At 54.3% G+C, this 15,759-nt stretch overlaps 1 protein-coding gene across 1 annotated transcript in view; it reads left to right on the top strand.

Annotated features, from left to right (window-relative positions):
* Nucleotides 1-4,550: 4,550 nt before the first annotated feature.
* Nucleotides 4,551-15,759, top strand: part of CFAP45 (cilia and flagella associated protein 45) — a 33,622-nt gene continuing 22,413 nt past the window's right edge. Inside the window, exon 1 of the mRNA XM_055334162.1 lies at nt 4,551-4,771. Within this exon, the coding sequence (XP_055190137.1) occupies nt 4,712-4,771 (60 nt within the window). The 5' untranslated portion in view covers nt 4,551-4,711. The remainder of the gene's footprint in view (nt 4,772-15,759) is intronic.

Raw genomic sequence — 15,759 nt, 5'->3', positions numbered from 1 at the left:
AGTGGTGCGGAGGAGCTGACGGGCTGCAGTGAGCAGGGAGTGAGAGCTGGTGCTGGAGGGAGGACGCCCTGGTGATTGATCCCACGCACTTGGGAGCTCGGTGCCTGGAGAGCAGAGGAGACAACTTCCCTTCTGGGTGGGTGGATGGGTGGCCTTGTACCAAGATAATCGATTTTGGGGTCCGGTTGTCTGGAGCTGGCCCTGACCACCCTTAGTTTCTAGTTCCTGGGTGTCACCTTTACCCCATGGCCTCCCCATGAGACCTGGGACTTCCCAGGAAGATGTGCACAGACCTCAGGCCAGCCCCAGGATCCCCCTACCCCCTTTCTGCTTCAGGGCATGTTTCCTCAGGATTGTGCCTGAGGGCGACAGTTAGGATGGGTAGATGGGTACTACTCAGAGGCCGCTGTGGCTCCCTTTGCCAAGAGGCACCTACTGTGTGCTAGGCCCCCTGCCCAGACCAGACCTGAGGGGTCAGCTGGGAGGCTCAGCCCCGTCCTGAAGGATCCTGACAACACTGCAGGAGCTGGAATTTGCTTGCGTGCTACACTCCCTTGGGCTGAGGCACAGATAAGATAGGGCTGCAGCCTGTATGCAAATTCCCAGGGGATTAGCTGTCGTCCTGCCCCTTTATCTCTGGTTCTCTGCAGGCTTGTGGGATGCCAGAGACAGACTGTGATGTCATCGCAGGGAAAACATTGAATTCACTAATTGTTACTAGAAAACCAAGTCATTTGCACCCTTCCCTGACTTAACTATTTATAGCTACGGATGCTGGCCGCGTGCCTCCTGACTTTCCTGGGACACTCCTTCCTGCGACCCATGGCTTCCCCCAGGTTCCCACCATAGTCCACGGGGAGGCTGTTACCGTGTTACCGCCCCCGTTTTGTTCCCCCACACACAGTGGGGCTCGGCGTCCCGCGGCCCCGGAAAGACTGAAGGGAGGGGCGTGGGTTTGAGCCCGGGGCAAGGAGTGGCTCCAGGCTCAGCAAGCAGCGGGGCCGCGGGGAACCGAGGGGCCAGGGAAGTGGGGGTGGCGGGCGCCTCTCATCCGAACAGTGAAGATACTAGCTCCTTCCTCTGTTGCTGTGAGGATTTTGCCAGAACCTGTGCAGAAAGCCCGGCTTGGGCCCTGGCACAGCACGTGCCCCAGGATCGGGCGAGCGGGAACAGTGGGGTTTGTGCAGACGTCTTGCCGGGAGAGATGTGATGCCTGGTGGCACTGCTGCCCAGAACCAGCTCGGAGGGGACCCCCCCCCCCCCCCCCCGCTCAGAGGTGCCTCCGGGGCAGCGGGCAGCCGTGTCCCTGACCCAGGAGTAACTCACTCTTCAAGGCAAACACCCACCCCATGGAGCCCTGCTTGGTTAGGGGGCACGCCTTCTTCTGGCTACGATCACCACCACCCACAGGTCCTGTGAGCAATCTCCATGGCTCCCCTCAATCCACCTCACTTGCAACTTCAGCCCCTTCCTTCTGGAAATGGTCTGCATAGACACCTCAAAATTTGCTTCGTTTAGCATTTTGTCCCATGTGGGGCCTCAGCTTCATGCCTCATCTGGCCTCTTTCATCTCTCCTGGCCTTACCCCCTTCCGGGTCCCTGGGGTGGGGGAGCCAGAGCTCCTCTGTGTGACACCTGGCTCTCAATGGCCCTCACACCCACACATTTGTTACAGCCGCCAGGACCCTCGTCCCCTCAAGGTCTCCCCACGGCTCTGTCCTACCATCTTTGTTCAAATGTCACCTCCTGAGTAAGGCCTCCCCTGGCCAGCCTACTAAAAATTGCACATTCCACCCTCGGCCTGCACCCTGCGTTCTCCTATCACCACTTGACGCACAGTGTATTTTACTTATTTGTTTTCTGTCTCCACCCACAGAATGTACACTCTTTAAGGGCAGGTTTGTGTTGGTTTTGTTGATGTGGAGAAGTGCCTGGCATGTTGTAGGTGCTGGATAAATATTTGTGGAACAAATGAATGCATATCACCCTATTCTTGTGTTCCTGAATCTCCTAGACCAGTGACCCGGTGCAGCCAGACCAGGGTCTCAGCAAGCCAGCCTGTCATTGGGTCTGAGACGGAACCAGCTCATCTGTAGCTTCCAGTGCCCTCCCATTGTTCATTTTCAGCAGGTGAAAACCTGAGAATACAGGGCTCTGGATAGCCAGGAGTGGACCTGGAGAAGGGCTGGAGAGCCCCGTGTGTGTGTTCTCGGCAAATAGAAGGCACCTTGAGGGTTTGGAGGAAGAAATGGGAGTAGGGCAGGAGGAGGTAGGAGCCCACTTAGGTTCATTTACTCCTTGCCTTCAACCTTGAAGTGAAAATCACTGCAGAGGTGGAGAGAAAGTAGGCTTGGCTCCTCGTGACCCAAAGGGAAGACTTGGAGAAGGAAGGCAGGAAGAGGCAGGGGGGAGGAGGAGGAAGAGGAAGAGGGCTCCTGGTGCTCAGCCTAGCTTGGCTCACCCTTGGGGAAAAAGCATAGGTCTGTGTGGTCTCCTCCTATGCATGTGTGTCCAGGTGTGTGAGAATCCTCAGGGCCGGGGGTCATGGGAGCAGGAGTGACCAGAGGAGTCTGTGACCACGCGTGGAGGCCGTCTGTGAGTGTGTTTGCCAAGGATCAGGGATTATGGGCGCAGAGAGGTGTGCGTCCTGTGTGTGTAGGCAGAACGTAAGCATCTGTGAGTTTGCACATGGCTCCGTGGAGAACAATATGTCCCATTCCTGCCTTTATGGCTGGGGGAGGCCTTTGAGAGCTTGGCAAAATGCCCAAGGAGCAGCCGAACAGGAAAAAGGCTGGACAATAGGGCCCTTGGGAGGGAACTGTAAAGGGTCTGGGATTAAATTTGTCGAGGAGAAGCCTAAAGAGTAAGTTAGTAACTGTCTGCTTGCAAAGAAATGAGTTTCAGTCCCGGTGGCTATAGCGGTATATTAAAAGAAAATGCACTGAAGTTGTGTCTAGAGAAATTTAGGTTAGACAAGGAAAAATGATCCTCTTGACTCTGAAGGTTATTAGCCTCTGGCATCTCTTAAGGATTAAGAGAAAAGTTTTCAATAATAGGACAGATCCTATTTTAGATGGAAAATGGGCAGTTCTGCTTGGAGAGGCATATACATACCCCATTTTTAAAATCCATGTGTTTGTTCATTCAGCAATTATTAGGGTTCTCCGTGTCAGGCCTTATGGGGCATATGAAGATCATGATCTGTTTGCCCAACGAGCACATAGTCCTCCAGGGGAGATAAAATACGGATAGGAGCCGAACCAGGATCATTCAGGAAGCCAGAGCTCTGTGCCATCAGAGAAGTGCAAACAGGGATCTTTGGGAGGATCCCTCGCTAGCCCTGGGTCATTTGTGCTGCAGAGGCTGATGGTACTGTCAAGGTGAGCTGAGGCTGCCTGTCCCAGGAAACCGCTCCCCTCATCTGTTCAGGGGAGTGGGACTGCTAGATGGGGGCTCAAGGTCTCTTCCATGGAAAGGATCAGTAACTGGCTCTGTGGTCAGAGGCCAGCTGTCAGTGTGGGTGAGGGCCACTCCCTCCATCCTGGAGTGGGGTTGGCGTAGAGGCCTGGGCTGGGGTGAGAACCAGGGTCTGGGTAGGGACAGCTCAACATCATGGGGTATGAGGGGGAGGAGAGCAAAAATGACTCAGACACTGGGGCTGCCTCCCATTCCCCCCCCCCCCCCAGGAGAACCTGAGTTTTGAATCGTGTTTCCATTAGAGAAGCAAGAAAGTATGGCTCTGTGTGGACTGGGCCGTCATGGTGGCGACTGTGTGGCATCGTGCTGGTTGCTGTGCTATGAGCTTTTTATCTGTCGTTCGTATTTGTTCTTCAGTTATTTCAACTAATATTTCCTTTTTTTTTTTAAGATTTTAAAAATTTATTTGAGAGTGAGCACGCGTGAGGAGGGGTAGCAGCAGAGGGACAGCCAGGCTCCCTGCCGAGTGGGAGGGACTCAGTCCCAGGACCCTGAGATCATGACCCCAGCTGAAGTCCCGCACTTAATCCACTGAGCCACCCACAAGCCCCTCAACAAATATTTCTTGAGCACCCATTTAGGGTAAGGTATGTGCTGGGGCTGGAGGATATACCATCAGCAAGGCAAGTAGAGTCTCTGCCCTCTTGGGAGGAGCCAGAAAAGCAAAGAGCTTGTTATAATGTGATATGGGGGCGGTAAGGGGAGTGTGGGTGCGAAGGGGGACCCCACAGGAAGGCACTCAGCCCAGCCTTGAAGGGAGGCAATCAGTGAGGCTCTCTGGAAGATGCTGAAGTCTGAGCTGGGGGTTTAGGGACACTCAGAAGCATGAAGGCGTGGCCCATGGTGGTAAGGAGAGGGTAGGGGGGGTCAGGGGTGCAGCGTGGGCTCGGCCTGGAGTGGGAATGTGCGGAACCCACTGTGAGGGCCAGCTCATGGGCTGAGAATGCACTTGAGAAAGGAAGTCAGGACAGCTCTTCCAAGGAGCTTCAAAGTCAAGTGAAAGATTCTGGATATTTCCTCAGGGCCTGGGGCACCACTGAGGAGACTGAAGCAGGAGGCTGAAGAGCTGAGAGTTGTGTCTTATTTAGAAGGCTTTCTTCGACTGTAGGGCAGAGAAAGGCCTGGGGCTGGGGAGACCCGGAGGCAGACCCACTTTAGGAGGCTGCTGCACGGGTTCAGGCTGGAGTGACAGCGGCCCGGGCCAGCGGGGCTCAGCAGGCACGAGAAGGAGCGGATGGATTTCCAGGTTGGCTCGTGCTTTGCGGAGAGTGAAGAAGAGGGTTTCTGCCACCAGGTGAGGGGTGCCGCATCCCCGGGACCGGAAATTCAGGACCGGGGTGGGGCTGGGGGGCTCGACAGTGCCACAGATTCTTCTTCTCTTCTCTCCCATGTTACAGGTCGGGAAACTGAGGCTCAGAGCCAAAGTAACTTCAGAACCCAGCTGGCTGAACTGGGATTTGAGCTGGTGATCGAAGCAGCCCAAGCTCACTGCTTGCCCTTCTCTGGGCTCCCCTATGAGCTGGCTGACCTGGGGAGGGGCTCGGGCTGGCAGCCAGCACGGACTGCAGTTTCTCTGTGGGTGGAGGCCAGGGCTGCAGTGAGGAAGCGAGAGGTCAGGCCTCAGAAGAGGTGCAGGAAGTTCAGCTGCACAGCTGCCACCTCTCCAAGGCCACTGAAGATCTGGAAGCTTCAGGAAAAGGCTGATGGAGGCACCCCGAGGCCCAGCCCCTGGGTCTTGCAGCTCAGGGCTCCCTTCCTCAAGGTTCTCTGACTTTCTGGGGGCTCCTGACTGTCCAGCTTTTACCTCTGGCAACAAATCTATTGCAAAACCACCAGGGCAGACAGAGAGGTGCGCCTCCGAGGCACTCCCAGATCTATTAGTTCCAGATCTATTAGTTGTCACCTCTTGGGATGGCTTTAGTATTTGTACAGCCTTTGGAGAAAAGAGAAAAACACACCTAGACACTGTAAGTAGCTTGCTCAAGGTCCCCGCATCCTTGACACCCTCGTGTATCCTCCTCTGGCGTCGCAGTACCTGGCCCAGAAGCTAGCTCAGTGGGAGTTCATGGTTTTGCACTGGTTCTGCGTGTTCTAGAATCCAGATCTCTGGACTCCTGGCCACTGCCTGGACATTGAAAATACCCAAAGGAAGCATCCTTGGGGCTGGGGCTGGCTGTGGGCTCCAGCAGACACAGAGTGGCTGGGCTGCCCTGGGCCCCCTCCTGTCTCTCCCCCAGCCCTGCCACAAGGAGTCCCAACCTGCTCAGACATATCCTGTCCTCCAAGGGACATCGGGTTTCATACTGCCAATGTGGCAGGCACCCCAGGGGTGGGGCTGGTTACAAATGCAGATTCAGTTGGTCTTGTTAGACCCCCTGGGAATCCATGGTGGCGCTCCTGGGGGTGCTCTTGAATCTGCACGTTAAGCTGGCTTCCTCCATAATTCTTAGGCAGCCCTGTCCTAGGAGATGCAGAGAGAAGCTTCTCCAACCAGAAAACTGAGGTCTGGGAGGGCCCTGGCCCAAGGCCTTGGATGAGAGTCGTCCCTGCCCACCCCCCTGCTCTGTTTGGGCCACTGTGGCGGGGTTGCCAGGGGAAACGGGCTGTGTAACTTCCGGGCTTTGGCGGCTTTCCCTCCTTGGCCTTATCTCAACATCCGCCAAGCAGTCCAGGGTCTGTGCTGGTCACGTAGGAGGGGAGGCTGGTGCCAGGCGTGCGGAGGCATGTCCGGGGTACCAGGGACCTGGGGCAGGCGGAGGGTGGAGATGTGGTTTTGAAGAGGGGCGGAGGCTGCAGATTCCTTAAAGTGGGTCTCCTAAGCCTGCAGGCGCCGTGCCCTGGGGGACTGTGGCCAGGTGGGGGGCGGGGGGCACCGGCGGGGCCCTGCCAGTGCTCTGGAGGTTCGGTCCGCTCCCAGCGTCACCCCCACCCAGACCAGGGTGGGTGGTGCCTCTCCACTGCTTCCCTGTCTCTTCCCTCTGGACCCAGGGCCTCCAGGCACACCCCCCCTCCCCCCCCCCCCGCATCCCCCATCCCCCCAGCCCCTCTCCTCCCTGCTTTTCCTCGGGTGCTCACCATCTTTCTCCTTGGTCTTCCCACTCTCTCCCCACTCCCTGCCCCCTGCAGGGTCTCCCCTGCTGTAGCATGAGGGCCCCGAAGTTTAGAAGGACAGGAAAAAGAGTTTTGAAGAAAGAGGGAAGGCAGCAAATGCTTTCAGTAAAATAATTCATGCATTCAAGTGTTTATTTATGTGTTCAGCTCTACTCTGCTTTGGGAGGAACTGAAGGCCGTTCTGAGAGTTCAAGTGCTCCAGGAAGAAGGGGGTAGTGAGATAGGCTTGCAGGCATCCTTGCAACTTAGAGTATTTGCAGTCTGATTCCTGACCATGTTTATGCCACGAGGAGGACAAAGATGTGCCCCCCCCCGCCTCTGCATAGTGCCCCCCACGCACCGCCCCCCATGCACCCCCCGCCCCCAGCTCTGGGGGAGGAAAAGAAAGAAAACCACCAGACTTTGTGCAAACTGATTTTCGAGCCTGGTCGGCACAGTGCCTCTTCTCGCCTATTACCTGGCGGTCACAGATGAGGACACAAGGCCCAGGTGGTTAGGCAGGTGGCCCAGGGGCTCTCAGCTGTGAGCAGCCGGCCGGGCCAGGGCTCTAACCTTGCTGGTCTGGCTCCAAAATTAGTCACCCCTTTCCTTCTTCACTCGCTGTCTGGGGAGCACAAGTCACAGGGGAGCCTCGTCCAGGCTGGCCTAGATGGACTTCCTGGCTATGAACCCGCCGAGAAGCACCGTGCTTTCCTGAGAACTGAATGAGCATCCCCAGAACTCCCTTTAGGGACGGTTGATCACCCCGACAAGGGGAGTAGAAGCTGGGAGGGCAAGGAGGCCGGTCGGGGAGAGGAGGGGGGCGCCCGCACTGGAGGCCTGAGTATCAAGGAGTTCAGGGACAACCGGAGCCAGCAAGGAACTACATGTGCTCCACACCAACTCCCCCACGGGATGCTGGGAGCCTCTCCCCGTTGGCCTTTCTCTCTGTGGCCCTGCTACCCCCAAGCCACTCCGAGGAGCCTGGGCATCGCTGATCCCTGGCCTGCGAAGTGCAGGTTCCTAAATGCAGTTCAAGCACGGAGAGACAGAGAGGGGAACAGGGCCTCAGTCTCCCTTCTCAGAGCTCTTAGGACAGGAGACACGCTCCAGTGAGTGGCCAGACTTGTCATTTTAACCATTGGCTCCCCTGGGTCTTATCTCCCAGGCTCCTCCCATCTAAACGCCCTGATTCATCAGAGTCAAAATTCTTATCTGTCTGGCCTTAGCCAGTGTGGGGAGCAGCTGGGGAGGCCTGCAGGGTGGGGCCGGCACCGGGGGGCTCCAAGACCCAGCGGCTGAGAAGGGGCTGCGGGGGCGGGGGTGGGGTGGTGGAGGTAGGGAGGCTGCGGTGGGGAGGGGCAGCACAGCGCCAAGCCTTGGGGACTGCTGGTGTAATTGGAGGCTCCTCTGGGAGTGACAACGTGGTAGGAAGAGTCAGGGAGCCTGGGGGTGGAATTGGGGTCGGGCAGGGAGTCTGGACCTGCGCTCTTCCTCTGGCTTTCCAGCCCCGCCCCCCCCTCCTCCCCGCCCCTGGACTGCTGTCCCCCGGGGCTGGCTGGGCAACTGGGACGGAGGGAAGAGAGAGAGCCTGGGGCTGGGGCTGCAGGAAGCGGATGCTCCAGATGCAGGGCAGCCGCAGGAAGGCCAGGATGGCAGGCAGGGCGCAGGGGAGAAGGTGGGAGAGGCCGGCTGCGGCAGCGGCGGCGGCGGCGGGGAGGAGCAGGGAGGAGGGAGCTGAGGCTGGGAGGGGTCAGCGAGGGCACCCCACCCCGGCCCCCACCAGATACGGCCAGGGCCGGCCGCCCATCGGAGGCAAGTTTTGCTGAGAAGGGGAAGGCTGCCTCCCTACTTATCAGGGGTGGGACAGGCTCTGTGGGGCCCACTGAAGACAAGCAAGACAAACTTATTAATGCGACATTCATGGCAAGAGTAAACATTGATTTAGGGTAATGAATCACGACAAGTGAGAAATGTTTCAAAACCTGGCAAAAACTATAAACATCCTAACATCTGGAAGAGTAACAAGAAGTAAGTGAATTCAGTGGCTGGGACGACTCAAAAATCGCTTCCGCCCTTCCCTTTTATGGCTGTTTATTTTGTCTCCCAGCGACAGCGATTTTATATTATTTATACAGACAGAACAGAGCGATAATTCATTCTTTCTGCTGATATGGACTGATCGACACTTTTATTATTATTAATACATTAGGGTGTTTCTTTGGTTTTGCGATTTGCTCTTGGCAACATCAGATCAATGTTTCTTATTGTCAAATTTGGGAGAATCTGGGCTAAGTTTCTCACATGAGCTGTAAGGATTTCAGGACATTGTTCAGTAATTACTCATAAATGTTCTTTGATTTGATGGCCCTCATTAGCCAACCTGCCATGGGTTCTGAGTGTAGTGTACTAATATGAGTCTTAGGCAAGCTCTCTCAATGTCGATATTTTATGTCAAATCAACAGGAAATCTAATATATCCCCAACGCGTTCAGATGGTTTTCTCCTCCTTGTTAACTGGATTATGAAACAATCCAAGTGCCTATTTATTCAGAATTTGTCTATTTCCCTTATTGAATTACGTTGTTGATAGAATCTGAACATTTTCGTTACAATTTACTTTTCAATTTCATAATAATTTGTACCGATTTCACAGTTCATTTTTATCACTTTTGTTTCATAAACCTATTAAGTCCTTTTCCTGAGATGTAATTGACACACAACAGTATATTAGTTTCAGGTGTAATGACGCTGTGTTTGTCTACACTGAGAAATGATCACCACGAGAAGCCTGGTTAACATCTGTCACCGCACACAGTTACACATTTTTTTTCTTAGGATGAGAGATGGTAAGGTCTACTCTCTCTGCATCTTCCAAATATATCCTCCAGTATTATTAACCACAGTCAGCCTCTTGTACTTTAATCTGCAAGACGGATTTATTTTATGATTGGGAGTTTGTACCTTTTGACCATCTTCACTCATTGCCCCACCCCTGACTCCCCACCCTTGGCAGCCACAAATCTGCTCTCTGTATCTAGGAGTTTGGATTTGTTTGTCGTTTTAGATCCTACACGTAAGCGAAGGCCGGTTCATTACCCTCTTGGGAGTTTCCTGGGTATAATCTCAAAGTGGCCCCATATGTGGAGGGCAGAGAGAGACCCCGGCGAGAGAGAGAGAAGACCCCTCCAGGTTGGGAGGTGGCAGGTTTAATAAGCGAAGGGACTTATACAGGAGGCTTGTCTCACGTGGGAGCCAGAGGGGTGGATCCTGCACCTGCCCCCCAAGTCTTAAAAGGTCATATAGAAGCCCCAGCTGGGTTTATTCACATACACTGGCCAGATGCCCTCAGTGCCACATCACTACCTCCAGTCTGTGTCCTTGGGGCAGCCTCTGGGAGGCAAAGCCAAGTGGAGCCCACATTCAAGGACAGGGTGACGCCGAGGAGCCTCTGATTGCCTGGGTCCAGCTCATGGGTCAACCAGCGGTCTGGTCTTTGGTGACCTCCCCCGACAGCAGGACTGTATCATTTGTCTTTCCCAGCCTGACTTACTTCACTTTAGCCTAATCCTCTCAAGATGCATCAGGATGCGTCCATGTCATCACCAATGGCAAGATTTCATTCTATTTTTGTGGCTGACTGGCATTCCATTGTATCTCTCTCCCTCTCTCCCTCTCTCTCCCTCTCTCCCTCTCTCCCTCTCTCTCCCTCTCTCTCTCTGTCTCTCACACACATACACACACACACACATATACACCCCACACATTTTCTGTATTCATTCATTCCATTGGACACTTGGGTTGTTTTCATGTCTTGGCTAGTGTACGTAATGCCGCAAGGAAGACAGAGTGCATAATACACCTTTTTGACTTAAGTGTTTTTGTTTTCTTTGGATAAACACCCAGGAGTGAACTGATGGATCATAGGGCCATTCTTTTTTTAGTTTTTTTGAGGAAACTCCATACTGGTTTGCACAGTGGCTGCACCAATTTACATTTCCCATGAGCAGGGCATGAGAGTTTCCTTTTCTCCACAGCCTTGCCAACACTTGTTACCATTTGTCTTTTTGCTGATAGCCATTCTACCAGGTGTGAGGTGGTATCACATTGTGGTTTTGCTTTGCATTTCCTGATGATGAGTGATAGTGAGCCCCTTTTCATGTACCTGTTGGCCATTTGCATGTCTTTCTTTGAAAAATGTCTGCTCAGAACCTCTGCCCATTTTTAATTTTTTTTTGCTATGGAGTTGTAGGAGTTCTTTAGATATTTTGGATATTAATCCCTTATCAGATACATGATTGGTAAAGATTTTCTCTCATTTAATAGGTTGCCTTTTCATTTTGTTGATCGTTTCCTTTCCTGTACAGAATAAACTCATTGATTTTAATGTACATTTTCTGTTGTTTAACACATACATTTAAAGTTGATGAAAGGAGACAATGTACTCTTTCCAAAAATTTTTTTTTTAAATTTTATTTTTTTTAAGATTTTATTTATTCATGACAGACATAGAGAAAAAGAGAGGCAGAGACACAGGCAGAAGGAGAAGCAGGTTCCATGCAGGGAGCTCGACTTGGGACTCCATCCCGGGTCTCCAGGATCACACCCCAGGCTGCAGGCGGCGCTAAACCACTGGGCCAGCAGGGCTGCCCCCAATTTTTTTAAAGCAAACCCTATGCCCAATGTGGGGCTCAAACTCATGACCCCAAGGTCAAGAGCTGCATGCTCTGACGGAGTCAGCCAGGCATCCCAAATAGGATATATTCTTGATATATGTCCAAATCTGTTAAATCTCACTTGTGTTATTTAAATCTTCAAAGAGATGTTCCAAGATGCAGCTTAGAAAGGCATGTTCAAGTTGTATCAACTCTTTGAATACATTTTTTTTTCTCCCCAAGCCTTTGAAAATACATTATAGACCATTGTTACCTAGGAAGGAGTGGTAGGCAGAGTAATGCACCACCTCTCCTCCACATATCTACCTCTTAATTCCCAAAATATTTAAATATTTACATTGTGTGGTAAAAGGACTTTGCGGATATGAATAAATTAAGGATCCTGAGATGAGGAGATTCTCCTGGTGGGCTCAACCTAATCATATGAATCCCTAAAATCAGAGAAACTTCTCCAGTAGAGGGAAATGTGACTTGTGCAAAGTGCTCAGAGGTGTCATGTTCCTGGCATTAAGTATGGAGGAAGGCGTCCAGGAGCCAAGGAATACGGTGGCCTACAGAAAGTGGATAAAGGATTGACCTTTAGGTAGGGAACACAGTCCTGCTGACACCTTAGTTTTAGGCCAGTGAGAACTCCAGAGCCATAAGATGATAAATTTATGCTGTTTTAAGCAACCGAATTTGTGGTATTTGTTACAGCAGCAGTAGAAAACTTATACATGAGGCTTGAATGGTTTTTAAATGGAAAGACTGTCTCATTATAATCAGAAAAGTTCAAGTGGGCATGTGTGTTTGAAATGATCTATGAGAAGAATGCCAGAAGGAAAAACCGAATCATTGTTGAAAAAAACAGAAGTAGTTAACAAGGTTAGGGCCTCTGGAGGCAGCTTTCTCTCTGGCGAGATGTATAATGTGTTTATAATTATATATGGCGCATTAGTAGGTCTCTTCCTGGCCAGAGAGGACTTCCGTTTTGGCCAGGCAGTGATAAGAACTGAATCTCCACTTACAATTTCATACAATGGGAGGGTTAGAATTATTTTCACAGGCCGGCTTCTGGCTTTTCAAAAAAAATTCAAGCCTTGTTTTTCTTTCACTTTGCAAATCCTTTTGGTGTTGGGCACCACAGCACATATTCCCACAGAGACTATGGCCAGCACTTTCCTGTCCTGACATGGGGAGGGGTGGCAGGGCGGGCGGGTGGGGGGAGCGGTTCAGGCAGCCAGGCCTACAGCAGCACAGCAGACAAGTGATGGAGAGCCACACAAATGAGTTGGGAGGAATCCCCGATAACTGGATCCCTAACTCGGCTTACTTTTGCAAATCTACAAAACACAGGGCCCAGCAGACTCGCAGCAGAGCCCCTTGAAAGCCTTGCAAAGGGCTCCTGCAAGGCAAGAAACTTAAGCCTGGCTAGCTAGCTAGCTTGGAGGTGAATTCCAACAAGGCCTGGCAGGACATTCCGTGACACTGTCACCCCATCCTTCCTGCCTGCACTTTACACCTTTCCTTCAGACAGGCCGCGCTGCGTGGGTTGAGAGAAGAGCACCGGCCTTGAGTTTGGACAGTGATCTCTCTTGGCCTCAGTGTCCTCCTTGGTGGTGGAGATAACTACCCCACAGGGATGTGCTGTGAGGATTCTGTGGAGCACCGGGGAAGCCTCCCAGCCAGCAGGCTGCACTCCAGTGGTCCCTCCTCTGGGTGCTGCTGGGAAGTGGCTGGGAGGGGAAGGGTGCCAGGAACACTCCCAAGCCCAGAGGGTGGCCTCCCCCTCTGACCCCACCTCCTACACTGTGGCCTCACTGTGGCCTCCCCCAACCCCCCCGCCGCCCCGGGTTCTTCTGAGGATCCCAGAGGAGATCAGGCTGGGAAATCCAGAGAAGGAATGTGAGGTTTGCTGGAGTAAGGCCTTTTAAGAACAACTGGAGGTGACCCCGGGTCCCTTCCTCCACTCCCCTGGGGCTGCGAACGGCCTCGGTGCCCCAGCTCTGCAGAGGCTCCCGGCCTGCCTCCTGCCGCCAGTGGCTTTGAAGCACAAGAGTGAGTTGCGGGAGCTTCAGAGACGCGGCCGGGCCAGGCTAGCGCTTGCAGAGCAGTTCACAGGGTCAGAGAGTCACCACTGCCTTTCGCGGGAGGTCAGCTGCTCAGGGCTGGGGGTGGGGCTGTCCCTGGCGGGTGCAGAGGCTTTGTGAGGCTTGGGGCCCGCAGGCTGCAGGGGTCAGTTCAACTGCGTCCCTGCAGGATGGGAGGGAAGAAGTTGGGAAGAAACCAACTTGGGAAGAAAATCATAAAACTCCTAAGAACTCTTCCAGAACAGTCCATCCAAATTGGGAAGTGTTGAAAGGCCGATTTCCTAAAGCCAGTTCCGTAGATTTCCATTCAGGCAGTCTATAAGGCTTACTTACTTACTTACTTACTTACTTACTTTATTTATTTATTTATTTATTTATGGTTTACATTTTCTTTTATTTTACTTTATTTTAAATATTTTATTTATTTATTCATGAGAGAGACAGAAAGAGAGGCAGAGACACAGGCAGAGGGAGAAGCAGGCTCCCCAAGAGGAGCCCGACGTAGGACTGGATCCCAGGACCCCATGGTCACGCCCTGGGCTGAAGGCAGACGCTCAACCGTTGAGCCAGCCGGGCGTCCCCCTACATTTTATTTTTAATTAATTCTCACGTGACTGAGCTGGAGGTCTGAGGAACTGCTCCGGAAACTGCACACAGGTTCTCAAGGCGGGAAGTTCTTTCTGCGGTCTAACCAGACTCCCGCCTGCTGTGAAACCTGTTTCATCCGACCCAGGGTTGGCTGGCACCTCCTGGCGCTGGGGCAACAGTAACCATGGTACCCGGGTGTGGGGGTGGGGGCTGTCCCCCGGCCGGGCTCTTGCAGGAGGGCAGGGCAGTTAGACATCCCGGGTGCCAGGCCCCTGAGGGTTCGGGTTCCGACCCTACGGTCCAGCCGGAGCCCGAGCCGAGAGGCAGGCGCGTGGGCGCCGCGCTTCGCACTCGGGGAAGGGGCTGGGGTCCCCGAAATCGCAGGGCGCCGGGTGCGTCCGAGGGACCCGGGGGCAGGGCCGGGGCTGGGGGCGGGGCCTGGTGCGTCTGAGGGACCCGGGGGCGGGGCCGGGTGCGACTGCGGGACCGGGGGGCGGGGCCAGGACAGGGGGCGGGGCCTGGTGCGTCCGAGGGACCCGGGGGCGGGGCCGGGTGCGACTGCGGGTCCCGGGGGCGGGGCCGGGCCCGGCGCGCTCTCGTTGCCATGGTAACGCATCAACATCCAGCGGCGTGGGGGCTGCAGAGGCGGCGAGGCGCGGCGATGGTGAGGTCCCGGGACCAGCCGGGAACGGATCTGGGCTGGGGCTCTGAGCGGGGAGCTGGGCAGCTGGGGAGGGAGAGGCGGGTCAGCGCCTGGGGTCAGCGAGGCCCCGGAGGAGCAAGGGAAGTCCCGAGGAGGGTCCACGGGAGGACTCGGGGTGCGGTCTGTAGGGCCTGAGAACGTGGGGTCGCGGGAGCGGGACCGTCTCTTCCCGTCCGTCGGGCGGGGGCTCCCAGGGCTGGGGCTACTGGGATGCGGGACAGCCGCTGGTGGGGAGGCCCCACGCGGGGTTCTAGGACGTGCCCGGTGCCGCAGCCAGCGCCAGTGCAGGGGTCACCTAGCGCTCCTCTCTTGGCGGGCCTTGGCTCGCTCAGGAGGTACTCAAGTCCTTGTGAGTGAATGAATGGGCAGGTCGGTACCAGGTTTGAAAGACTGCGGGGAGGAGGAGGCATTGGGTCCGCTCCGCTCCTGCGGGCCTGGGGTCCCCGGGGTGGGAAGCACCGTGCAGTGGCGAGGGTCCTCGACAAGCGCCCCGGCCTGGGAGGAGCTGTGAAGTGTCTGGGTCCCAGGGAGGACCGCGTTGGCCCCTGAGGCATAAGGGAGGGACCCAGGGTAGGCCTTGGAGCCTTGGGGTGTTGGAAGTAACTTTAGATTTTCCGGGGCACACCAGAGGGCCAAGGCGGTGCCTTGACTGTTCTGTGGACACGTCTCGTGCCCATGGGTCATGCTGCATTCCTAGGGGTTCAGAATCCTCCTGAGCAGGGATTTCAGGAGAGCTTTGTTAATTATGACACAAACAAGTCCCCAACAAAGAGCAGCTCCCAATTCCCGAGGACTCCCTACGCTCTTGCCGTTGGGATCCCCTTTCACTGCTCCATTTAATGGTGCACAGTTAATCCGGGCTCTCCGCAGGGCTTCGTGTAAGTCAGGCTGCCTGTCTGTGGGGGCCTAGCATCGTGCCTGGCGTCACGGCTGGCATCACAGCTGGCATCTAAGGACACATGGTAACAGTTAGTTCCTTTCTCTCCTGTTTAAAAATTCATATTTTCCAGTGCAGATTATTTTTTTAAATATTGTATTTATTTATTTGAGAGCGAGAGAGCACGAGTGGGGTGAAGAACAGAGGGAGAAGCAGACTCCCCTCAGAGTGGGGAGCCCGCCCGATGCTGGACTCAATCCCAGGACCCTAGGAGGAGCT

Source organism: Nyctereutes procyonoides, unplaced genomic scaffold, assembly GCF_905146905.1.
Source record: "Nyctereutes procyonoides isolate TBG_1078 unplaced genomic scaffold, NYPRO_anot_genome, whole genome shotgun sequence".
NCBI classification, from domain to species: domain Eukaryota; kingdom Metazoa; phylum Chordata; class Mammalia; order Carnivora; family Canidae; genus Nyctereutes; species Nyctereutes procyonoides.
The sequence above is the reverse complement of the archived record's forward strand: the minus strand, read 5'-3'. Positions and strand labels throughout refer to the sequence as shown.